Below are 23,776 nucleotides of genomic sequence, written 5' to 3' on the forward strand. Positions count from 1 at the left end.
CTGTACCTTTTTTATTTATATAAGATTTTATTTATTTATTTGACAGACAGAGATTACAAGTAGGCAGAGAGGCAGTCAGAGAGAGGAGGAAGCAGGCTCCCTGCTGAGCAGAGAGCCTGATGCGGGGCTCAATCCCAAGACCCTGAGATCATGACCTGAGCAGAAGGCAGAGGCTTTAACCCACTGAGCCACCCACGTGCCCCTGCACTGTACTTTTGATTAGTCTCCACGTTGAAGGAGAGACTGAGGAGCCCGGCCCTTGGCCACACTCCTATGTTAAGCAGTGTCCAGAACAGGGTCTGACTGTGAAGGCTGAGCTTTAATGTGAAAACACACACACACACACACACACACACACACACACACACACACACGGCTCCCTGCTCACCTCCCTCTCTGTCCCCTTCTGAGCCCCTCCCATCCAAGCATTCAGAATTAGAGACCCCCACACACAGTAATCCTAAGGGCTTTATTTACAAGAGTAAAGGGCCCCAGCACCGCCTGAGGCCTTGCTGGGCTATATACACACGTCAGCAAGAGGGAAGTAGGGACGCAGCCATTTAAATTACAATAGAATGGGGGCGGGCTCCTAGGTTCCGGCTGTGGCTTGGTCCATGGAGGCCTCTGCGGGGATCAGGCCTGAGGCTGCAGGGAGAAGGGAGTAAGAGGGTGCCTGGAACCCAGAAGGGGTACAAGAAGGGTCTGGAAAGGCTGGGAAAAGCAGGGTGAGGTAGTTGCCACCCCATCCCACCAGGGGAAAGCATTGGATCCAGGGAACACTGGGAGCAGGGCAGGCAGGAGCCCGAAGGTTGGGGGTTGGGGAGTGGGGCGGGGAGGGAGTGGTGGTGGGGAGCGTACCCTGGCTCACTTCCTCTTAAGGGAACCCTTGCTCTTCTCCTTGTCTGCCGACCGCTGCTTCTTCACCTTCTCCTCCTTCTTGTTCTTACTGTGCAAGTTCTCATATACGTCCTCCTTGTGTCTGCAGGTGTGGTGGGCAAGTGTGTGGGGGCAGTTGGCACAGGTCAGGAGACAGGGCCGGTGCCCCAGCACCAGCAACCCCCTGTCTCCCCCCATTTCACAGATGAACAAACTGAGAGAGGAGAGCGGGTCACAGTCCTTTCACTAGACCAGAAGCTCCCTGTGGGGAGCGGCTGCATCTCCCACATTAGTAACACCACCGGTGCCCAGCACAGGCCCCACAGAGAGGGCACTCGGGGAAACACTTGCTCATACAGGTAGTAAGAGCCAAGCTGGAACTTGAACCCAGGCCTCCCTAACAGCGGCCCCTGTGGAAGGCCAGGCAGGGAGGAGGGACAGGCAGCTGCAGGGAGGTGGCAGGCAGGGGTCACTCACTTGGAGGAGGTGCGGGAGGCCTTGGCATGGGCATTCTTCATGGCTGGGGGGTAGGTGATGTTCCCGTACTCTGACTCCCGGCCCTTCTGGGACTGTGGGCAGAGGTGGGGTGGAAGGGCCGTGGTCCCAGCAGCATATGGCGAGACCCACAACCCCCCAGCGCCCTACCAGGCCCTGCTCTGCACCCACCTGCATGACCTCCAGCTTCTTCTTGGTAGTTTCAATGAACTGGGCGATGGCCACATAGATGAACTTGTACTGTGCCTCCGTCTGCACCATGCCCGAGCGCTGAGCCCGCACCATCTGGATGGTCTTCTGGATGTCAATGTCACAGTCCAACCCTGGGCAGGCGTGGCAGTTGGACCCCAGGCCCAGAAAGGGGTGGACACCGAGGGGCTGCTCACCCAGCCCCCTCCCCCACTTGCATCCCCCACAAGTCACCCTCACCCTTGGTGGAGATGCTCTCCATGAGCATGTCGATGACAATGATGGTGCCCGTGCGGCCAATGCCTGCGCTGGGGAGGGAAGGGGGCACCATCAGAGGCCCAGGCCATGCCTCCATGGGAAAGGGGAGCCCCAGCATTCAGCTCTGGCAGAAACGGAGGCTCCAGCGAGAGGAGGTGACATGTCCAGGGTCACCGGGCACGCTAGCCAGAGGTAGAAGTTAGCCAGCTTGTGCACCTGTGCTCAGCGCTTCAGCCCAGGGATCTGTAGGCGGGCCTGGCTCTCCAGTGCCCCCAGGCTGGATCCCACCCCCTCCCCCCATGCTGCTCCCCCTTTCTTTCTTCCCAGCACCTCACTCCCCTACTTCCTGCTTCACTTCCTCATTGCTGCCTGGGGGCTACTCCCTACTCTGGAAGATCTAGGACCCCCCCAAGCCCCACCAGCATTCTGCCTGCCCCCCAGGCACTCTGGACCTCCCCCAGCTCGCTCCCAAACCCTTGGCCTGAATGAGGCCTTCCCTGTCAAGCCCCCCTCCCAACCATTCAAAAGTTTTACTTAGAGCTTTTAAGAGGGTTTTGTTTCTTCAGACCCTGAGGACAGGGAAAGGGCAGCCTTTGAGGCAGTAGGGCACAAAGGGGGCTGGGGTGAGGAGATGGGGAGGTGTGGAGGCACTGTGAGGCATGAGGTCTCCCTTCTTTCCTCACCCTCTGCCACATCCTGGGGCACACAGGTCCCAGGAACCTCAGGATCCCTCAGAGACCCCAGTTCTGCCTCTTGGCAGAGCTGCCAGGCTCGTGGCCTGAGTCGCACTAATTTCAAACCCAGATTGTCAAAAATAACCCCCCCTTACCCACTTCCTTCCTGTAACATCTAAATAAAGGCCATGGGGATTTCAAGAAGTAGTAGGGGAGTAGAAGGAGGGTCCTTCTTAATGATGGGCCTACCCCTGCCTGCAGAGCAGAGTCCCTTAGATGGCAGGCAGGGGGCACCCCCAGATTCAGCTCACCCAGCCCTGCCCTAGGACTAAAGTCACTGGTGGGAAGAAGGAAGATGTGTGAGGCCCTCAGCCTGGGGTCACTGGAGGGAGTGGGATGGGAAGTAGATGAAACAGGCTCCTGTTTCCCCATTCCAGGCCTGGATGTGTTATTAAACCATCAATAGCTCCCATTTCTGGAGAGATTACTGCATTCCAGACACAGGGACAGGGTTTCAGTGAATCCTCACAGCAAGCATAGGAGATCCTGAATTTACAGATGAGGAATCTGAGGGTCAGAGAAGTGAAGTAATTTGTCTGCGATCACACAGCCAGTGAGCAGAACAGCAGGAGTTTAAACCTACTGGTCTCTGTCCAGGAACCTGCACCCGCAGGGTCCCATCGACCCAGACCAGGCCAGCTGGGTAGGCCCATCTCCAGGACTCTAACCCTCAGAACTGAGGGGGCCCCCCACTCTTCCGTGATGGCCACCCCCACCACCTAGCAGGAACAAGGGCTCCTGATCAAGAACTTGATGGAGCTAGTAATGCAGCTGCCCCTCTGGGAAAACATCTCCCATCCCTGCACCACCCTGGAGGCCGAGCTAGACTCCCTAGCTGGGAAGGCAGAGAGAGAGAAGAAGGCTAAGCACCCTCAGGGCTACAGATTCGGAGAAAGAAAACGTAAGGAGCCACACTGACCCCAGATGGAAGGTGCCAGGGCCAAGAAGAAATACAGGCTGAGTAAGCCCGTGTGAGAAAGCGGGAGCTAGGTCTGTTGTGAGCACCCGCGCAGACTCTCCCACGGGCTGGCTGGCAAGTCGCCGGGGTGTTTGCTCATCTGTATTCGGGAAGGTTGGGGGAGGTGGCCCATGCAGTTAAGTCTCTACAGAAGCCACCCGCTCCCCACCCCAGGCAGAGGCTCCATCAGCAAGGTTGCTACAAGCTAAGTTTCTGCCTTGGATCTGGAGCCATCCAGAAGCCCGGAGGCGGCTGGGATCAGGCCGAGCACTGAGTGCATGAATGGGAAATGATCGTTTACCAGAGCACATGGCCCTCAGTCCCCAGTATTTCCCAGCCAGCGACTCTTTTGATTACTACTGCTAACCTCATTATTCTCACCTGCAGTGTACAATGATGGGTCCTGCGTGAGGCAGACTTTCCTGCCGCTGGTTGATCTGGTCCAGGAAGCTGAGGACACCCCCAGGCTCACTGGGGACCCCATGGTCAGGCCAGCTCAGGTACTGGTAGTGCCAGATCTCTCGAACCAGGTCCCCCTGGGCAGAGCGCATGGGGCCAGTGCCCTCTGTTCCCACATGTCACCCCATCCCCCACCCCAGCGGGCAAGAGCAGATCCAAGGAGGGGGTCCTGGGGAGCGGGAGCGAGGCAGGGCTGGAAGACACTCACATTCTCCAGCGGGGAGACATGTAAGGTCCGGAGCTTGTACTCCGCTGTGTCGTGTTCCCTGCAGTTGGTGACCACGTAGGGTCCATAGACACGCTGTGTGCCCACCTCTGGCCAGTATGGGACACACTTGTTCTGCAAAGGGAGAGTGGAGGTGAGGATGTTCAGGGGCCTGTTCCAGGCCCTTTTCAAGGTCCTGTGTCCCCAGTGCTGGCCCAATCAGCTGGATGAATGGATGAACTGGCCTGGAATCCGGTCCTGGCTTAGTCACTAACAGGTGGTGAGACCTGACAAAGCCCTTGACCCTACAGTTCACTCAGTAAACATGGGCTGGTACAGCCCAGCCCACAACAAAGAGGAAGACGCAGCTTATGCCCCTGGGCCTCCACCATCCACAGAGAGACAGGTGAACAGGGGAAACAGACCCCCTGGGGAGCACGGCAGAAAGGGAGAGACTAATTCTCCCTCTAGATTATGGTGGAAATCAGAGGTGGCTTCACAGAGGAGGTAGCGTTTGAGCCTGGGGTTCAAAAACAAGGTGTCTGTTAGGCAGAGATAGTGCAGAGAGAGGAAGTCCTTTCCTAGCAGAAAGTGCGCTCTTGCGAAGGCGTGGGAACCTAAGGCAGGTGGTTGCAGGGAAGCCACCAGGCCTGGAAGGCCTGCTCTTAGAGTGGGACTGGATCCTGAAGACAACTGGGAGCCACAGGAAGATTCTCAGAGAAGGCACAACCTGACATAGTTTGTGTGCTCTGAGGGGGACCCCTCTGACTCCAGGAGAGACGTGCTGTCAATGGGGGCAGCCTATAGGGAGGGAGTCCAGGCTGGGCAGCGGGGTGAGGATGAGGGGCAGACTCCAGAGACTTAGGAGGCAGAGAGGACAGGAGGGCTGTTGCTAGGATGGGGACAGGTGGGAAGGGGCATGTTGCTTGAGACACTTTAAGGAAGAAAGCCCATTTAAAACCTGGGTCTGAAGGTGCCTGGGCAGCTCAGTCTGTTGAGCATTTGACTTTGGCTCGGGTCATGATCTCAGGATCCTGGGATCCAGCCCAGCATTGCATCAGGTTTGGAGCTGAGCGGTGAGTCTGCTCTTCCCTCTGCCCCTCCCCCTGACCCCACTCACATGCTTTCTCTCTGTGTCAAATAAATAAAATCTCTAAAACAATTTTTTTAAGGTTTTATTTATTCATTTGAGAGAGAGAGAGAGAGCATGAGCGCGAGAGGGGGAAGAGCAGAGGGGGAGGGAGAAACAGGCTCACCCCTGAGCAGGGAGGTAGATGCAGGGCTGATCCCAGGACCCCAGCATCATGACCTGAGCCAAAGGCAGATGCTTAACTGACTGAGCTGCCCAGGTACCCCTAAATAAAATCTTTTAAAAAATAATTGGAAAAATAAAACCTGGGTCTGGTGGTCAGGAGAGCCCCAGGTTGGAAGCAGGGATCTGGGAGACAGTGTGTACCCAAAATGGTCTCTATGCCTCAGTTTCCCAACAAGGGCTGGACCTTGCCCTCTGAGGTTCCCTTCTGCCCTGGCACCTGGATTCTCTTTGATTTCATGGTGATGGGTGTTACACCCCGGGAAGGAGGGCTGTGGGGGTCAGGGGCACACGGGACTCGGCCTTACCCGGCCCTTCTCCACCTCTCGCGTGGTCATGACGATGACGCGGGTGTTCTCCTGCCATACCATCTGCCAGAAGTCATTGACCGTGGCCTCCAGGCAGCCCTGGCTGGCAATGTAGGTCTTAGTGTTCTCGTCGGGGCCTAGCAGCTGGTTCTGGAAGCAAGTGTAGAGAGCTGCACCCCAGGCCTGTGGGCCCCCGCATCCCCCCCGCCCTCACCACCTAACGTGTCGGCTGTGCCTACGTGACTCTGGATCCAGTGCCCCTGTGAATGGGGAATCCCCAGGGCCCAGGCTCTCCTCCCTCGACGAGCAGGTACCACCAACCTTGACATAGTTGGCATTGATGTAGTCGGACCCAGGGATGTTACTGTCACGTCCCTGCAGGATCACTCGGCTGTGGTCAACTGGGAGTGGGCGGGGAGGAAACGAGATGGGCCTGGGTCAGCCAGGCACTCACCAGCCTCTGGGGCAGACCCTTCCTAAGCTCACAGGCCAGTCTTGTCTCTGAGGCCAGGAGGCTGTCAGAGTACTGTGGGCAGCTGGGGAGTTGGGGGGCAGGGAGAAAGGTTTCAGAGGAAGGAGAATGGTGGACGTGGGGTGTGGGGAGGCTCCACTGCGTGAGGCAGAGGCTTTCTGGAGGAGGGGAGGCTGGGTGAGGAGGTGGACCCTCCTCGAGCTGGGGGTAGAGACTGTATGAGATGAGGGGAGGTTGGCTCAGGGAAGGGGAGTCTCCTGAGTGACACTGCCTGGGAAGGGGAAGGGATGGAGGCTGCCCCGGGGTTAGGGTACTCACACGGGAGAATGTTCTTATAACGGTTCTTGCTCTTGTTCTCTGGCCTCTGACCTTCCAGCCGCTGGTGCAAGTTCTTTACCTCCTGCTTCTGCAGACTCTGAGGGGCGAGAGGAAGAAGTAAAGTGCTGGCCCCTGGAGGGACATCCACGCCCAGAGGGAAGGTGGGCCAGACCAGTGTAAGGGGTGGGGAGAGAAGGGATGGGGTCTGGACCCCACACCAGTCACTCTGATGGCCCCACCATGCACCTCAAACTCTTCCCAGAAGCCAGCTTTGGCTGTGTCCTCCGACTCCTGCTTCTTGTTGAGTTCCAGGACCCGATTCTCAATGTCTGCGGCATTCACCCGAGTGGCATAGTATGGCTGGGCAGGGAGGGGGCAAGAAGTCAGCAACTCGAGATCCCAAAAGCTTCTGGGTCTGCGGGATCACTCAGGAAGGGGAAGGAGACATCCAGGCCCGCCCCTCTCACCTGCCGCAGGTAGACAAAGGCCCCCGAGGCCTCCTCGATCCCTGTCTTCTTGAAATGCTCCACCAGGTCTGTGAGACTGTCGAAGGTCTCTGAACCACCCACAGTGTACCGTCCACCCTGAGGGATGCCAAGTCAGGCCATTCCGCACGATCTGAGTCTCCCTCCCTGGACCCCAGCCTTGGACTGAAGCCCAGGCTGACCCATGCCACCACCCCTGCTTTGGGGTATAGACGGGAGCCCTGGCAGGAGGCCCTATCAAATGCTTGGCTGCCTTACCTCACACATGACCTTGATATGAGTGACTCTGAGTGGGGAGCCTGGGCCAGCCTTGGGCTGGTCGCTGAGCACGGATAGCACAAAATCTCCAGGCTGGCTGAGACTCTCACGCACAAGAAACGTCCAGGGCTCCCCCTTGGCCTGCAGCAGTGCCTCTGCCTGCCCCCCAGACATGTGACCATGGTACCACCTAGAGAAGGCAACATAGGGGAAGGGACACCTAAGCCCAGGGGCAGACGCTGAGCAGAGATGTTCACAGAGAGGGACAGGGCCAGGCACTGTGCTAGATGCTTTCAAATCCACCACGATATTTTTTTTTTTAAATATCTTTTTAGGGGCACCTGGCTGGCTCAGTGGGTTAAAGCCTCTGCCTTCGGCTCAGGTCATGATCCCAGGGTCCTGGGATCAAGCCCCACATCGGGCTCCAGAGAGCCTGCTTCCTCCTCTCTCTGCCTGCCTCTCTGCCTACTTGTAATCTCTGTCTGTCAAATAAATAAATAAAATCTTTTAAAATATATATATATATATCTTTTTAAAGTCATCTCTGCACCCACCATGGGGCTCAAACTTACAACCCCGAGATCAAGAGTGGCATGCTCCTCCAAATGAGCCAGCCAGGTGCCCCTCAGATCCACCACGATGTTTAGGTCCATTGCTCTCACGAAAATGCTGAGAGGTAAGTACCATCCCTTTGTGCAGATGAGGAACCTGAAGCTTATTGATCACACTGGCCCAAAGCCCTGAGCTGATAGGGAAGCCTTGGGAGTTCTAACCAGGCCTGCCTCTGAGAGCATAAGACAGAGGCAGAAAGGCAGGCTATACCCAGAAGAACTGTAGGAGAGAAACCAAGGAAGGGTCTCAGGAAAGTCAGGACTGCACTAGGAAAAGAGGAGGGAGACCAAGAGAAATACAGAGGCCAAACCACAAAGAGCAATGGAGATGGGAGTCACGAGGGAGTCACAATGGGGACAACTCCCCCTGGGTACCAAGGAAGACAGACAACCCTGGGGTTGGGGGGGGGTGGGAAACAGTGGGGGGGTGGGGGCTCTGGGGTAGCCCAGAGATGGAGATGAGGCTGGGGCTCGGAGGGGCTCAGAAGGGCAGAAAGCAGAACTAGGACCTTTCCCCGAAGCACACCCCCTTCCCAGGAGGAAACTGTAGCCCCACAATGCCCAGCCCCACAGGAAACCACGTGATGGAAAAAACACAAAACTCCTTCTGGGGAGAGAGTGAGAAGTGAGGGTGTGAGGTTTCCTCAGCCCAGGGACCAGGGGAGGGGGCATTTTCCAACCGCAGGGATGGGGGGAGGTGAGAGGGGCCAGTCTGTCTGGCCCCAGCTCACTCTTGCCCTGTCCAGAAGCAGCACCTGGCGGGTAGGGGAGGTCACCCCATCCCGCCACTCAGGGAAGACCAGAGCTCCCCCCACCCCCACCCCGCAATGGGGAGGGGGCTGACCCTGGTCTCCCTGGCCCAGGATGAGGAAGTTTCCATGCAAATATCAGGCTGACCACAAGCAGAGAGCTAGCCATTGGCAAGACAAATGCAAATTCCCTCTGAGGAGGAGGGGCAGCGACTAGGGCAAGGAACACAAAGGGAGGTATGGAGAAAGCCTCCCACACAAAATCCCAGGGTCAGGGGTGAGCCGGGCACCCTGGCATCCTGGCCTGGGGAACCAAAAGGGCCTCTTAGAGTCAGCTAAGCCTTCGCAGCTACCTCAGTCCTTCCCTCTCCCGCAGCCGCCAGCTCTGTCCTTCTCCTGCTTCTCTGGGCCTCAGGCTCCCCCTGGGCGGTGGGGGGGTCTGCCCAGCTTCTCCTTCCCTCTTCAGCTCCATCCATTCCTGCTCCTCCTGTAGGGCCTCCATCAACCCACCCTGTAGCAGGGCAGATGCTGACTTTGGGCAAAGAGGAAGAGAGGACGCGAAGAGTTTAAGAGGGCCTGGGCGGCAAACCCCCATGAGTGTGGCAGGCCGAGCAGAGGAAAAGGGCCAGAGGGAGAGGATACCAAGCAAGGACCAAGAAGGGCCACCATGAACAAAGTCACCCTTGCCTGGGCCTCACTCCTCAAAGAGGTGGCTCCAAAGGGAATGGATCCATGGCTTTAGGCTGGCTTAGAGAGTGGCGTCCAGCGGCCACGAGGCCCTTACCTCAGCCTCACCCAATTCCAAATTTTAACCAGTGACTGGAACAAAGATGTGGGTTGAGCGGCGTGCCTTTCAGATAGACTGAAACCTGGCAGAGCCCAGGGTCACAATCATGACAACAATCAACACACACATACAGAATAAGGCAAGTTGCCTTGGCCCCAGGAAGGTGAAAAACAATGGCCCTGGAATTATTCGGCTGCCCTTCACTTTGATGGAGCTGTCTTTGGGACACAGCCGCTAAAAGAAGCCACCATGTGATCCCAAGGGTCCGGGTCCCCCACCCCCACCCATGCTATAGGGAGACCATATGTGCTGCGGCCTGCCCAGTCCCGGGGACCACGTCTTTGGAGAGGGACAGGAGGGAGGAGGGCAACGCCTTCAGTATTACCCGGTGCCCAGGTACCAGGCCCCTTGCACGCGCAACCCTGTCACACAGTTTTCCACTGCTCCGTGTTCTGGTCAAGGGACTGGTCAAGCCCCGTGGAACCCCCACAAGCAGACCCATCATCACCGCGCTGCTCAGACAAGACATTAAATGTCCTCCTGTGCAGATTCAGCTCCAAGGAAGGAAGAAGAGCTTTCTAACAACAGAGCTGGCCTACTACCAGATGCAGCCACTAGGCCTCTGCATCCCCAGGAGGGCCTGGGACACCAGCCAACTGGGACCCTGAAGAAGGGCAAGGCCATGGCCCCTGCTTTCTCGGGAGGTTGAGGGAAAGGAGTGGCAGGTCCGTCCCCTGAGACACGGGCCTGGGATCACGTGGAAGAAAGGGGCCTGCAGAGCGCTGGGAAGGCAGTGGGGCGGCCCTAGCAGTGGGAGTGGGCCAGCAAGTCCCTCACCTCTCGCTGGTAGGGTCGGAGCAGTTCAGCGGGTACTTGAGGTGGATGATGGTGCCGTCTCGGTCCTGCAGGACGCCCTGCTGCTGGGTGTAGTACTCCACGAGCTCTGTCAGCGTCGCGAACTTCTCCCCTCCATACAAATCATAGAAATCGCCCGAGTTCTGGATCCGAATATGGGTCACCTGATCCCCCACCCTGCAGGGCACCGGGTGGTAAGGCCAGTAGGTGCAAGAGTAGAGGTGGGGACATAGGGGCGATGGGCTGGGGCGCACGCGCACACACACACACACACACACACACACACACAGAGGGAAGGGATGGGCACAGACAGACACAGTGGTGGGGGACACATCAGTGCTGGAGTGGGGGCCCAGGGGAGCAGGCACTGCCACAAGGGAACCAGGAATGAGGTGCCGAAACACTTGCCCAGGCTGGCATGGAGGGCCCTTACCTGACGGAGAGGGAGAAGTCCCCCTGGTTCTTGCGACTAGGCCGAGCCAGGAAGCTCCCGTGGACCCCACGGCCCTTCAGCAGGGTCTCGGCGTCCAGCCCGCTGAGGTCTCGGTGAAACCACCTGCAGGCCCCCCGGGGAGCAGTGAAGAGATGGCCCTTCTGGCCGCAGGGCGCCCCTGCCTCCTGTGTCCTGTCCCGTGGGTCCCAGGACCTTACCTCACCATCCTGGGGGTGCAGGGGAGTGAGGTGAGCAGGGCAGTCCCGGCAGGCCGAACACTCTGGGGCTAATGGCTCAGTGGGGCTTGGCTTGGAGCGCCCAGGCCACCTCACAGCCCTGGCCTCCTGTCCTGGTGCTGGGGCTGCCACTCCACAGCCCGGGGGCAGCCAGCAGGGCGGGGACAGGAAGGGGCGCGGCCGACCCCTTGGGGGAACTCACTGTACTTCTCGTTTTAGAGCAGAGCAGAAGAGACTGCAAAGCAGGGTGGCAGTGGGGGGTGGGGATGGGGCCCACACATCTGCCATCGGATTCGGGAGCATAGCACTCCCAAGCGTGACGACACACGGAATACGGACACAAATGTGCCTTGCGCCCTACTGGCGAAGGCCTTGCTTCATAAATGTGAACCCACACGGTCACACGCCATCTCTTCTTCCCCCACCCTGGTCCACACTCCACACTCACGATGACAGTGACAGTGACAAGTCTCATTTCATGGAGTCTCACTCCATGCCAGGCACTGTGCTATGATGTCACTGACGTGCCTTAGCCGATTTATTCCTCATAAGAGCTCTGCGAAGCTGGTGCCTCTCTCTCTCCCTTCTACAGACAAGGAACCTGATGCTCAGAGAATGTAAGGAACTTGCCCAGGGCTGGCCATTCGGTACGTGGCAGCGCTGGGATGTCACCCACACACTGGTTCCCAAAGCCGGTGACTTTAGCTACTGTGTGCTGGCCCTGGGAGCTTCCAAAATGGAGGCTGGGAGCTCAGGGCCACTGGGGGTTGCAGGGAAGGGGAGACTTTCTTTCGTTCTTTCTTTCTTTTAAGATTTTATTTATTTATTTGACAGAGATTCCATGTAGAGAGGCAGGCGGGGGGGGGGGGGGAAGCAGGCTCCCCGCTGAGCAGAGAGCCCGATGCGGGGCTCGATCCCAGGACCCTGGGATCATGATCTGAGCTGAAGGCAGAGGCTTTAACCCACTAAGCCACCCAGGCGCCCCAAGGGGAGACTTTCTAACAGCCAAGGCCAAGTAGGTGCTTACAAACCATACAAAGGTGCTCTCACCTCCCACGACACAGATATCTGGAGGAGCCGCTGGGATAGAGGGACAGACAAAATGACCCCCGCACAGCTGTCAGACTCACACCTTTTCTACTTCTTGTCCCAAGTCTTTGTCACACCGTGCCCTAGCCAGGCAGTGGAGCCAAGGAGCAGAACTCGAGGGGATGCAGCTCTAGGGAAGCAGGCGGGGAGTAGAGTTGCCAGCCCCCTCGGTGCTGTCCACCCTGTGCCTGAGCCATAGGCTCTCCTCCAGGGGCCTGCTCTGAATCAGCCAGAGCTCAGGACTCTGACTAGGGGCCTGTCCCCGGGGGCTAGGGACTAAGGTCCCTGCCTGTGGCTCATATTCTCGGGGCTGGTTGACCTTGAGAGCCCTACACACCAGAAGCTTGTGATGTTCCCCGTGTGTAATTCCACATACAAACACAAACACTACCAAACCAAAACAAGAGAAAAGCAACCCGACCAAGGATACACAGAAAGCTCGAATTGATGGCATCCCTCCCACAGGTGGCTGGGGGAGAGATCTGGGAGTGACATTTACTTCTCCCTTATACCTGTTTTATGTTTTCTGTTTTTTAAGATTTTATTTATTTATTTGTCAGAGAGAGAGAGCACGAGCATGGGGAGTGGCAGAGGGAGAGGGAGAAGCAGGCTCTCCGATAAGCAGGGAGCCCGAAGCAGGACTCTCGGTCCCAGGACCCTGGGATTATGACCTGAGCTGAAGGCAGACACTTAACCAACTGAGCCACCCAGGCATCCCTATACCTGTTCTTTTTTTTTTTTTTTAATTTTTTTACTTTTTATTTATTTGACAGAGAGAGAGACCACAAGTAGGCAGAGAGGAGGAACAAAGCTCTCTGCCGAGCAGAGAGCCCAATGCAGGGCTCGATCCCAGGACCCTGAGATCACGACCTGAACCGAAGGCAGAAGCTTAACCCACTGAGCCACCCAGGCGCCCCCCTATTCTTTTTTTAAATTGAAGTAGAGTTGACACACAACATGACATTAGTTTCAGGTGTTATAACATAGTGATTCAACAAGTCTATGTGTTATGCCACACCTCACCATGGCACAACTACCACCTGTCACCATCAACATTATTACAATACCACTGGCAAGGGACGTCTGGGTGGCTCAGTCAGTTAAGTATCTGCCTTCACCTCAGGTCATGATCCCAGGGTCCTGGGATAGAGCCCCAAAGTGGACTCCCTGCTCAGCGGGGATCCTGCTTCTCCCGCTCCCCCTTCCCCCTGCTCATGCTCTCATTCTTTGTCTCTCTCAAATAAATAAATAAATAAATATATAAATAAATAGACAAATAAATAATCTTTTTAATTTTTTTTTTTTAAATACCACTATGGTGTACCATGCCTTTCATCCCCATGGTTCATTCACTCCATAGCCGGACGTCTCTACCTCCTACTCGCCTTCACCCATTTTGCCCCTCTCCCAACCACCTCCCCTCTGGCAAACCATCAGTTTATTCTCTGTGTTTATGGATCTGTTTCTGACTTTTGTTTGTATAGTAACCCCTCAATCCATCACTGTTGTCAAAAATTGCAAGATCTTATTCTTTTTACAGCTGAGTAATATTCCATTGTATATGTACCCCACATCTTCCTTACTTATTCATCTGTCAATGGACACTTAGGTTGCTTCCTTATCTTGGCTACTGTAAATAATGCTGCAATGAGATAGGGGTGACTATATCTTTTTGAATTACCGTTTCCATTTTCTTCAGGTAAATACCCAGTAGCGGAATTTCTGGATCACCTGGTATTTGTACTTGTAATTCTCTGAGGAAGCTCCATACTGGTTTCCACAGTGGCTGGGCCAGCTGATATTCCCACCAGCACCTTTCTTTACATCCTCCCCAACACTTGTTATTTCTTATCTCTCTGATTCTAACCATCCTGACAAACGGGAGGTGCTATCTCAGGGGGTCTGATTTGCATTTCCCTGAGGATGAGAGATGTTGAGCATCCGTGTCTGTTGGCCATGCGGATGTCTTCCTTCCCCCATATCCCTTTTTGAAAGTTGTCGCATGGGTATGTATTTCCTTTAATGAAAACAAAGAAATTGCCTGGGAGATGGCAATTTGTAGGAAACAGCTGGGGTGCTGGGAACGCTGGTTGGTGTGTGCACAGGTGGATGAGACGTGATGTTCATCAGGCCGTATGTTTAATTCAGGTTAAGCCCTCACGGTAAGCATTCATGCACATTATGTATGCTATTACCTCAATAAAAAATAAGGCAAAATAATAACCGAGTGTTAAAGCTCAACTAAAGTCTCTATTTCCTATGATGACTACTTTATTACTTTTTCAAATATCAAACATCAATTCTCCACACACACACACCCCCAGAAATGAATTCTCCCCTCCCTCTTCCTTCTGGTACCTGGGAAGCTTGGTCTGTCTATTGGATGACTTAACCCTGACTACCCTTTCCATCTTGGATTTTGAGTCCCACTGAAAGACCACGAATTCCCTCCCAGAGCTATAGGGGCAGAAAGAGGAGCTACATAGGGAGATCCACCCCAGGGTTCCACAGCCTGGCCCCTCCCTTTGGGAGTTCAAAGGCTGACACAACACCAGAGTGCAGAGTACACATCCAATAAACAAGCTCATCAATGGCCATGCACAGGCGTGATCAGCTTCCAGTCCTGCACACGCACACCCTGCTCGTCATACACAGATGAGTACACATGCATATGCATACACAGGCCCACTACACACACCTCACCATCCACATCCATCTACACGTGTCCCTGGCCCAGGGCAGACCATCCTGCCCGCACATGCCGTTTCAGTTCTCTGCCTCTCTCTCCCCTGCTTTCTCTTTGCACCCTGTCCTTGGTCCCGTGTGCCCACAGCAGGGCCTCTGCCATGGGCACCACATGGCTGGCTCTGCCTCATCATCCAGCTCTCAGCGCTCCTGTCCCCTCCTCCGGAAAGCCCTTCTGGATCCCTCCAGTTAACAATGCCATTGGCACCCCCAGACACTTGCTGGCACCTGAAGCCGTCTCGTTTCCTGCATGACACTTCTGAAAATCTGAAATTAATCCTATTTATTGGGTTCTCTGTGTTGTCTGGACACTGGAACGAAGTGTCCACTGGAATGAAGTGTCCATGCCTCCCACTGGAATGAAGCTTTCTGAGAGCAAGGACCATGTCTGTCTTCTTCGCTAAATTATTGTCAGCACCTTACTAAGTACCTGGTCTATAGGGGATGCTCGATAGCGTCTGTTGCATGGATGATGCATGGGAGGGGGAAGGGAAGAGACCCTGAAAGTGGAGCAAACCCCGGATATCAGGAAATTCCGTGGGAAGCGGGGAGTTTTCTCCGATTTGCCTTTCAGACAGGGTATGTTTCAGGTGATGTGCACTACCCAGGGGTTGGGGTAAGCAGACAGCAGAAGCGGGGGACCAGGGGGACCAGAGAGTGAAGGGAGACAAGCAATGGAGAGAGAAGAAAGATGTCTCTGTCACAGGGAAGGTGCTAGAGACAGGAGGAGGAGGCAGAGGGGTATGAGACTGGAGCTCCTTATATCTTGAGGCAGGGACAGGAAGAAAACCCAGGCCAGGGTACCAGCAGCAGGTCACGCTCATGGTCCCACACCTGCCAGCAGGGAGCATACACCCTGCACCTCTCTCCCAAACTAATAGGAGACTGTGGCACCCGGGGGGGACGGGACTTACCCACGGGACAGCATCTCCCCAGATGGACGGGGGAGTCACAGGCAGAGGGCCACAAGTGGTAGGGCCGAGTATGGGCGCAGCTGTGCACAGCAGCCCAAACAGGTGAGGAGGAATAGAGGGAGCTCAGCAACTTCCTCCTCAATGCAGCCTGCCAAGCCAATGACACCACAGCAGCAGGCCTCTGGTTTAATGATCCATGGAGAAGGGACAGGTAGGAGGGGCTGGCCTCAGACTGCCAACAGCCGCAGGCCTCTCCCTCCAGTCCCACTGGATCATCCAGGGCCAGCCTGTCCTCACCCCTACCCCTGGGAGGGGAGGAGTCACCTGGAGCTCCACCTGGAGCTCGAGTTGACAGAGCCACTGGAAGGAGGGGGGGTGAGGTGGGGGCAAAGACCAGGAAGTAACCCCAGCCAAGGGAGCACCGACCAATGGGGGAGCCTCCCAGCTCCCAGAAGCTAAGGGGCTTCCAAAACAGCCCAGGAGGCCCCTCTCCTCAGAGGAGGTGGCACCTGTGCAGGCTCACCACACAACCCCCTCTTTCCTCCAAGGTTTTGAGGGGCATGTCCTTCCTCCCATCCTGCCCTGGGCAGGGTCGTTCCCAGCAGGAGCTTACGAAGGATCAGGGCAGGGAGCTGAAGCAGCCTAGAATGGCAGAGGGAACCTGGGGTCAGGAGGTGGGGGTTGTCAGGGTCACAAAAGACTGACACGGAGGCTAAGTCACAGGCACGTTTATTATCCTCTGGAACATGAAGGTCTTCCCCGAGTGGGAGGGCCGACCCTCAGGAGGCAGCCACACTGCCACCAGAAGCAGGACCGTGGGGAGGCAATGTCATGGGCGGCAGGAACAGTGCCTTCAGCTTGCCGGACAAGCTAGCAATCTCGGGATCCTGGGCTTCGTAAGACTTGACCAAGCGGGCAAACTTTAGGACACCTGCAAGGGGAAGTGGAGCATCAAGCCACGCCCTCAGGGGACAGGTATGCCCAGACGTGGGGGGCAGGCAGCTCGAGCATGAGTCACTGGCTCTTACCCCTCTGGTCAGGTAGCTGTCAACAAAACAAGGCACAAGCAGGCCTCTGTCCTGGGTAGTCTGGATTCACCATTTCCTGGTCTAGACCAGGCAAAACAGTGAATGAAATACCCCTAAGCACCCTGCCTCTCGTGATCAGGTGAACCGTTCTGGCAATTTACTCACAAGAACCCATGGTATGAACATGCATAAGGCCCCAAGTCTATAACCTAACACAGGAGGGCCTTGGGTCAGCCGGGCTGAATCAATCAGCAACCCTGGGGAACACCATGATCTCATCAAGGAAACTGACCAGCCAGCCCTCCAACAGAGACAGCTAAAATCCCCTGGAGGGGTTGCAGAAGCATACTGCCATGCAGACACCCCACTAGAACTCATCAGAAGAGGGGTCGGCTCCAGCTCTGCTGTGACCTCGAGCACTTAGTTTACTACTAGAGTCTGTTTCCTCATCCTAAAGTGGGATAACAATATAATTACTGCTAAGTACAAAAAGCACTTAGGACTTCACCTGGCACAAGTTCAGAACAGACCCGCGGCTCCTATGGCCAATACTGTTCATCGGATTGTGGCTGCCTCCGTGTGGCGAGGCAAGGGAGGACGGCTCAGGGACCCAGTGGGATCCAGCGCCCTCTCTCGGACCCACGCCACCTCCAACCCTCGTCCGACCCACCTTCCCCGTCGCAGCTGAAGCCATAGGCCTTGATAACCTCCTGCTGAATCTGCGTGGCCACGGGCAGCACGAATTGCAGCATTTTGCCCATGTCGTTGCACGCGTTGTCCCGAGCCTCGTCCATGCGCACGGCGTTCTCCGGGGCCGAGAACGCCTGGATTACCTCCGCCAGGACCACTGCACCGCAGACGCATCCCCGGGTAGGAGTCGAAGCACGGCCGGCGGGCCCAGGCCGAGAACGCAGGGAAGAGGGCAGGAAATTAGTGGACTAAAGCCAGAGTAACCCGCTAAACTCGACCCAGATTCCCTCGCTCTAGGACCCCTCCTGGGGGAGAGAGGGTGGAACCCTGTGCCCCCATTTCCCGGCGGTGCAACCACACCCTTCGCTCTGTCCCCTCCGCCCGCGCCCTTCCCCAGCAGGAAGCCCACGCGGTGGCCAGAATATGCTTCTCACCCTTGGCTTGCTCGGCGCTCAGGGCCGCGGGTGGGGCCGAGGCGGACGCCATAGGGTAACAAAAGCTGCACGTGCAGCGAAACCAACGAAATGCTGAGGAGAAACGAGAGGCCTCCCACAGTGGCTCTCAAAACCGATGGAAGGGAAGCAGCATCAGCTGCAGCCGGAAGCCGAGGAAGCCTGTGGGTGTAGCGCAGCGCGCCACAAACGCCTAACTGCTTTAGAAAAGAGAGCACCACTTACGCGTACCACCGAACATTCGAAAATGATTGGACAAATAAACCCACTAAAACTAAAAAACATCTATTGTTACAAACGCCGTAGAGGGAGGGTCTTCCGGTTAAAACCGGAAAACCTGCTAGACAAATTCTAAAAGAGCTGTAACACTACAGGAAGTAGCCTGGAGAGAACATGGGGTATCCAGGAACGCCACTATCGGTGAGGGTGAGCTCAGAGTGGCCTTTTCTAATTCCTATTGCTATATAAGCGACGGAGGACGTTACAACTTTCAAAAGAAAAAACGGGGGGGAAGGAAGCTCATTTATATTACCCATTTCTAGAGTTTGGGAACATTGGATTGGTGTTTATGCAAATGAGCTCGAAGCTGATTGGCTGGGACGGCTGGTCACACCCCCTTCAGTTTTTGAGAACGTAGTGATTCGCAGCGACGAACGCTGAAAGCTAAGGCGGCTCTTGTACTCTCCTAAAATGGCCTTGTGACGCTAAGTGCGCGCACCAGCGTAGCGCCTTCCAATTCTTTTCTAGGCATTTGAAATGGTCGCCCGCTCCCTCCTCAAACCATGGGGTACTTATGACTCCGGAGTTCTAATCACTTTAACCCAATGAAAATACGGCCCTGCACCTCCAATTCATGACCCTTTCTCAATCTATTCGAAAAAAAGAATTCTGGACTCTGGTGGCTCCTAGCTGAAAGGCCTCCAAAGTCTGAGCGGCTTCCTAGGTCTGACTCTATCAGAGGCGTGCCTGTTTTCCCGCACCCCACCCGGGCATCCAGCGTCTGGACTTCCCTGCATTGCGAGGCAGGGAGGGAATAGCTCCGCAGTACCCCTCCAGCGGAGCATCTGCATCCTGCCGAGAGCTCCTCTGCGATTCCACGTCTCTACACCCACGGTGTCCTGTTCCACAGCTTTTTCTCCAGGCACTGCTCACCCCCCACCTCACCCCCAACTCCGCCCCCAGAGCCCGCAAAGAACCAGTCACAGCCATCTTCCTGGGGAGTCGTGAGGATGTTTTTGTTTGGTTTTGGTTGGGATGTTTTTTAAAGAGCGACATATAGATATTTATATATATAAATTATTAATGTGGGGGAGGGGCAAGGGGCATACATCGCAGAAGGGGCGCGCGCACAGAGACTGGGGACGGGCAGGGGCAGCACACGATGCTACGCAAAAGAGCCACATCTAACAGATGAAATCATCACACCAACGGGGCGGGAGAGGGGCGGTGGCCACCGAGGGCTGGGCACGGGGGAGGAAGAAAGCAGGGGGACAGGAAAAAGGGACCTGGTCCAAGATACTGTGCGCTTTCTGCCCCCACCCCGACCCCACCTCCCCACCTCTGCCTACCACAGGAGCCTTGGCCTTCTTCTGTCCCTTCCTCCCTCCCTCTGCCCAGCTGCTGAAACCCTGCAAAGGAGCAACACTCCTCCCTCCTCTGCTCTGGGGGGCGGGCTGGGAGGGAGGCCTTGGAGGTCCAGATGCAGGCGCCATGGGTGCTCTCTTGATGGCAGGTCCTACAGTGGCTTGTCGCTTTCCTTCTTCAGGTGACTGGTGGAGAGGGGATGAAGAGCAGAGCCATGAGATTGAGGTCAACCCTGCCCAGGCCCCCTGTCACAGAGTTGGAAGGTGGGGCAGGGGCTCCCCCCCCCCCAGGAACCCGCAGCCCGACCCTCCGCACCCCAGGAAGCCAACGCACCTGTAGTAGTCCTCCTGGGCAGGTAGCGGCACACTGTGCAGCGGGTGGTGGGCGTGCAGCCACTGCTGCTGCTCCAGGGCCAGGCGCTGCAGCTCAGCCGACTGCGCGTGCATGGCCTGCAGCTGGTGAGCTGCAGACATTGGGGCAGAGAGGGAGGCTGGCAGGTCCCGGTAAGGAGCAGCTGTGGGCAGGAAGGGCAGGAGACCAGCTAGCTACAGAGGCGACGGAGACTAAAACACTTATAGGGAAAAGCCAGACCTGCAAGTTGCCAGCCATTGAGAGGATTCAAACCTCCGCCTGGCACTCCAACCTGCACCTCTCTTGGGCAGGGCCTCAGCCCTCCTTCTATTCCCAGCTCCTCTGGGTACCTCTGCATCCCCTCCCCAATCCCAAAGAGGCCCATCCCACCACCCAATCTCCTCCTTCCTGCCCTTATCTCATCAGATCCTCCCCATCCCCACCTTCATCCTTACCAAAGAGCTGGTGACGAAGAACTTCGTTCTCGTGCAGAGGGTGAGGAAGAAGGGGGTTAGGGAGGGTCCCAGCTGGGTAGGGGATCCGGGTAAGGTGAGACCCTGAGGCCAGGGGGTCAATGAGAGGGTGCACCGAGGCAGAGGCTAGAAGGTAAAGAGAAAGGTGTCACCAAAAGGCAAGTTTGGAGAAAACCACGCACGTGGGTAAATGGATCCAAGCCGGGAAGAGATGGACAATCAAACACAGAAAGACCCAGTGAGGAACAAGGAAGAGCAAAGGAAGAACTAGGGGACTGGTGGGTGGCCAGGACAAGACCTTACTGGAGTAAGGAACACAGGGACACACAGAGGCCAAATAACAGGAGATTACAGTTTGTCAGAGGGGTCTGAGGAAAAGGAAAGAGATGTGGATGGCTTAAAGGAGATAGAGGGAACTAGAAAGTTTAGGAAGTAAGACAGGAAGAGATACAGAAGGTTAAGAGAGAAAGCACAAGGGAGCCCAGAATGACCAGGACTGTAAGGTTAGATCTGGCAATGTTCTGGACAATAATATGGCAAAAGGACAGTAAATAAAGCTCATTAGTACCCAAGATACCCCCAGCCAAAGCTATAAGGGCTCTTTCTGGAAGGCTGTAGATCTAGAGATGGGGAAAACACCTCCACTTGGAAGGAGGAAAGATCACAAGAAATGGTAACAGAGTTTAATCCAAAGGAGCAAGGAAACAGGTACGTGAAGGGGGTTGGGAGGTGTGGTCTGAGGGCAGAAAGGTAGCATTCCCTCCAAGGTTTCCTCTACCATGCGTGGAATGCTAGACTCTGAAGTGGGGTAGGCTGTGCATTATTACAGTCCCTGTGGCAAGGCTGGGGCATGAGAAGATGGGGGATGACAGGGTGCCAAAGATTAGGGGAGCAATCTCCGGAAAGAGGCTCATGCCAGACTTTAGAGGAGGGAAGTCTTGGCCTGAGGAACAGAAAAGCCCAATCACTTGCCAGGAACCAAGAGAAAGTAGTAGGAGCCTCACCTGCATGGATGGCATCCTGCTGGTGGAGATGCAGGTGGGAGTGGATGTGGGAGTGCTGGTGGTGATGGGGGGTCACATTAAGCATCTGCAGCCGGGCCAGCGGGTCATTGCCCAGGGCTGCCACTCTTTCTGCATGCTGCCTCTCGGCTGCCAGACGCTCCGCATAGGACATGTCAGGCCGCAGGGCTGGCCCAGCTGCCAGCGCTAGACGTTCTCTCTCCAGGGGCCCCAGACTCGGATGAAAAGGAAAAGGGTGCAGGCCAGGTGGGCCAGGCTGCAGAGCCAGGCCCCCATGTCGGGGGAAGGGATCAAGGCCTGGCCCTGGGACCCCATGTAGGGGTTCCAGCTCACTGGGCTTCACCTCAAAGCCAGGCTTGAGGCGGTCACGGAGGTCTCGTTCACGGGCTTCCCGCTCCCTCTCCCGGGCTGCTGGGTCGCTGCTGTACAAGGCCGGGACATTGTAACCCAGGAGCCCCGGGTCCACTGCCCCTAGGGGCACGTAGAAGGGATGGTTGCGATTGCCAGGAGACATGACGTGGGGTCGGGCGTATTCACTGAGAGTGCGCAGGGCTGGAGTGTCAGGACCCAGGTAGGGGGGCACTGTAGCTACAGCGCTGCCCGGCTCAAACGGAGGGCGATGGGGCACAGGGCCAAGAGATGGGCACTCCACTGGCGCCCGGCCCTCCTGAGCCAACTTCTGTGGAATACAGGGGAAAAACAGTGTCAAAACGGCAGGTCTGGAAAAAGGCAGCTGGTCCTGAGCTACTCATTTGTCTCGCCAGCTGAAAATCAAAAATGCTTCACCTTACTAGAACTCAGTTAAGCGGGAATTTCCCTAACCCTTTCTCCTGGATTTTGGCTCCTCCTACCATCTGCAGATACTCTGATCTCAATTTGTCCTCCCCCAGACCCAGGAATGCGAGGATTCCTCCCGCGTGAATCCTTCCGTCTCGATTTCTCGGGCTGCCGTGCCTCCTCCGTTCCGAAAGGGGACGCAATGACGCCCCCCCCCAACCCACCCTGCGCGGCGCAAAGGGCCAGAAAGGCGGATGGCGCATGTAGTGACGCACTCACCACGCTGCGTTCCAGCTCACGCTCCTTCTCGCGTTCCCGCTCCTTCTCGCGTTCCCGCTCGCGCTCGCGCTCCTTCTCTTCGCGCGCGCGCTGCTCGGCCTCGCGCCGCACCTTCTCCACCAGGTCGGCCCGCTTCTTGGCCAGCTTGGAGCCCTCCAGCGGCACGAAGTACAGGTCGCTGCGCGCGCACGAGTTAAAGCCGCGATCCAGGTGTTTGTTGAACCTGCCAGGCGCGAGGACGGCGCGCGCTTAGCCCCGGCGAGCTGCCAGATCGGCCCGGCGGTGACCCTGCCCCCAAGCCCGCCCACGCAGGTCATGAGGGCGAGGCCAAGTTCTGGAGTACTTCAGAAAGCACCACGAAAACGAGTGGTGTTCCCCCGCACCGCTCTTTCCGTTGCCTCGCTCTGTCGTTCCCAATTCCAGGCCCAACCGCACCCCGGCCCGGAGGCTCACCTGGCTGACTGGCTGGCATGGCTGGGCACGTCTACCACCTTGGGAGGGGGCGAGGGGCTACGGGCCGGGGGCACTGGGCTCTCGGGGGTCTCATACTCTTCAGCGGGCTCCTGCTTGATCTGCGTGGCGTTCAGGGGCGGCCCGGAGGCAGGGGCTGCAGGCGGTGTAGGCAGGGATGACAGGCCTGAGGGCCCGGCAGGTGGCAGGGGCCCTGGCCCCACAGTGGGCGAGCCTGGCTTGAAGGTCCCTGGGCCCGCGGGCGGCGAAGCGCCTCGGTAGCCGGGTGGGGTCCCTGTTCGGAAGGAGGGAGGCGACCCTGGCTTGTATCCCGGTGGGGTGGCCGTCTTGTAGGCCCCTGGGGACGGGGCTCTCTTTCCATAGGGCGGGGGCCCAGGTGGGGAAGCTGTTTTGTAGCCTGCTGGCGAGGAAGCCACTGTGGCAATGACCGTGGAAAGCGTAGCCGAGGAAGTGGTGACCGGAGGCACCGGCGGGAAGGGGTAGGGGGCTCCTTGGGGGCCCTGGGAAGGGGAGGGGTGTGAACATGGGTAGGATCCTTGAGAGGAAGAAGAAGAGGAGTTGGAAGAGGAGGAAGAGGCAGGGGGGCCGTTGGGGCCTGCTTGGCTGTAGGACACCTGGCCGTGAGGTGGGGGCAGGTGTGCGGGCCCTGTTGGATAGGGCCTGAGAGACCCCAGGGAGGGAGACATGGCGTAAGGATGGGCATGGTGGGAGCTGCTGCTCTCCAGGGGGTGGGGATATGCTCCAGGTGGAGGGGGCCCAGAGCTCCCATGATGCTGCTGCTGCTGTTGCTGTTGCTGTTGCTGCTGCTGTTGCTGTTGCTGTTGCTGCTGCTGTTGCTGCTGCTGCTGCTGTTGCTGGTGGTGATGGTGATGTGTTGGGGCTGGTGGGTGGCCTGTGGATTGG

The 23,776-nt window shown here is 56.8% G+C and overlaps 3 protein-coding genes, 1 long non-coding RNA gene and 1 other non-coding gene across 11 annotated transcripts in view; all 5 read right to left on the bottom strand.

Moving 5' to 3' along the window:
• Positions 1-362: 362 nt before the first annotated feature.
• Positions 363-16,001, bottom strand: LOC116594059. Its single transcript, XR_004287042.1, has 3 exons — positions 14,832-16,001; positions 14,780-14,785; positions 363-376 (listed from the first exon to the last, which is right to left on the bottom strand). It is a non-coding gene; the product is annotated as an uncharacterized LOC116594059 (long non-coding RNA).
• Positions 451-11,185, bottom strand: PTPN6 (protein tyrosine phosphatase non-receptor type 6). Of its 2 annotated transcripts, XM_032348922.1 has the most exons (16): positions 10,981-11,177; positions 10,763-10,885; positions 10,312-10,506; positions 7,328-7,517; positions 7,052-7,168; positions 6,831-6,944; positions 6,585-6,681; positions 6,116-6,195; positions 5,795-5,944; positions 4,178-4,309; positions 3,892-4,046; positions 1,801-1,868; positions 1,543-1,694; positions 1,354-1,445; positions 859-979; positions 451-645 (listed from the first exon to the last, which is right to left on the bottom strand). In XM_032348922.1, the coding sequence occupies exons 1-15, from the start codon at positions 10,986-10,988 to the stop codon at positions 865-867; spliced, it is 1,788 nt and encodes a 595-aa protein (XP_032204813.1). In that variant the 5' UTR covers positions 10,989-11,177; the 3' UTR covers positions 451-645; positions 859-864. The 2 variants fall into 2 exon arrangements, with proteins under 2 accessions (XP_032204813.1, XP_032204814.1); XM_032348923.1 differs by lacking the exons at positions 451-645; positions 1,354-1,445 and having other exon boundaries at positions 864-979; positions 10,981-11,185.
• A 458-nt stretch (positions 16,002-16,459) lies between the features above and the next one.
• On the bottom strand, positions 16,460-18,284 carry C6H12orf57 (chromosome 6 C12orf57 homolog). Its single transcript, XM_032348956.1, has 3 exons — positions 17,899-18,284; positions 17,445-17,621; positions 16,460-16,677 (listed from the first exon to the last, which is right to left on the bottom strand). Exons 1-3 carry the CDS (start codon positions 17,948-17,950, stop codon positions 16,526-16,528), a joined length of 381 nt encoding a protein of 126 aa, XP_032204847.1. The 5' UTR covers positions 17,951-18,284; the 3' UTR covers positions 16,460-16,525.
• Positions 18,226-18,287, bottom strand: LOC116594618. The gene has a single exon (XR_004287323.1). It is a non-coding gene; the product is annotated as a U7 small nuclear RNA (small nuclear RNA).
• Positions 18,288-19,194: 907 nt separating this feature from the next.
• ATN1 (atrophin 1) overlaps positions 19,195-23,776 on the bottom strand; it is an 11,989-nt gene continuing 7,407 nt past the window's right edge. For 4 of the 6 annotated variants that reach the window (XM_032348931.1, XM_032348930.1, XM_032348929.1 and 1 more), the window contains exons 5-10: positions 22,856-23,776; positions 22,403-22,625; positions 21,329-22,025; positions 20,307-20,450; positions 19,834-20,014; positions 19,195-19,685 (exon numbers count right to left, since the gene is read on the bottom strand). The exon at positions 22,856-23,776 is cut by the window's right edge. In XM_032348931.1, the coding sequence (XP_032204822.1) occupies positions 19,652-19,685; positions 19,834-20,014; positions 20,307-20,450; positions 21,329-22,025; positions 22,403-22,625; positions 22,856-23,776 (2,200 nt within the window). In that variant the 3' untranslated portion in view covers positions 19,195-19,651. The remainder of the gene's footprint in view (positions 19,686-19,833; positions 20,015-20,306; positions 20,451-21,328; positions 22,026-22,402; positions 22,626-22,855) is intronic. The other 2 variants (XM_032348933.1, XM_032348932.1) reach the window with 2 other exon arrangements.

Source organism: Mustela erminea, chromosome 6 (genome assembly GCF_009829155.1).
Source record: "Mustela erminea isolate mMusErm1 chromosome 6, mMusErm1.Pri, whole genome shotgun sequence".
In the NCBI taxonomy this organism is placed as follows: Eukaryota; Metazoa; Chordata; class Mammalia; order Carnivora; family Mustelidae; genus Mustela; species Mustela erminea.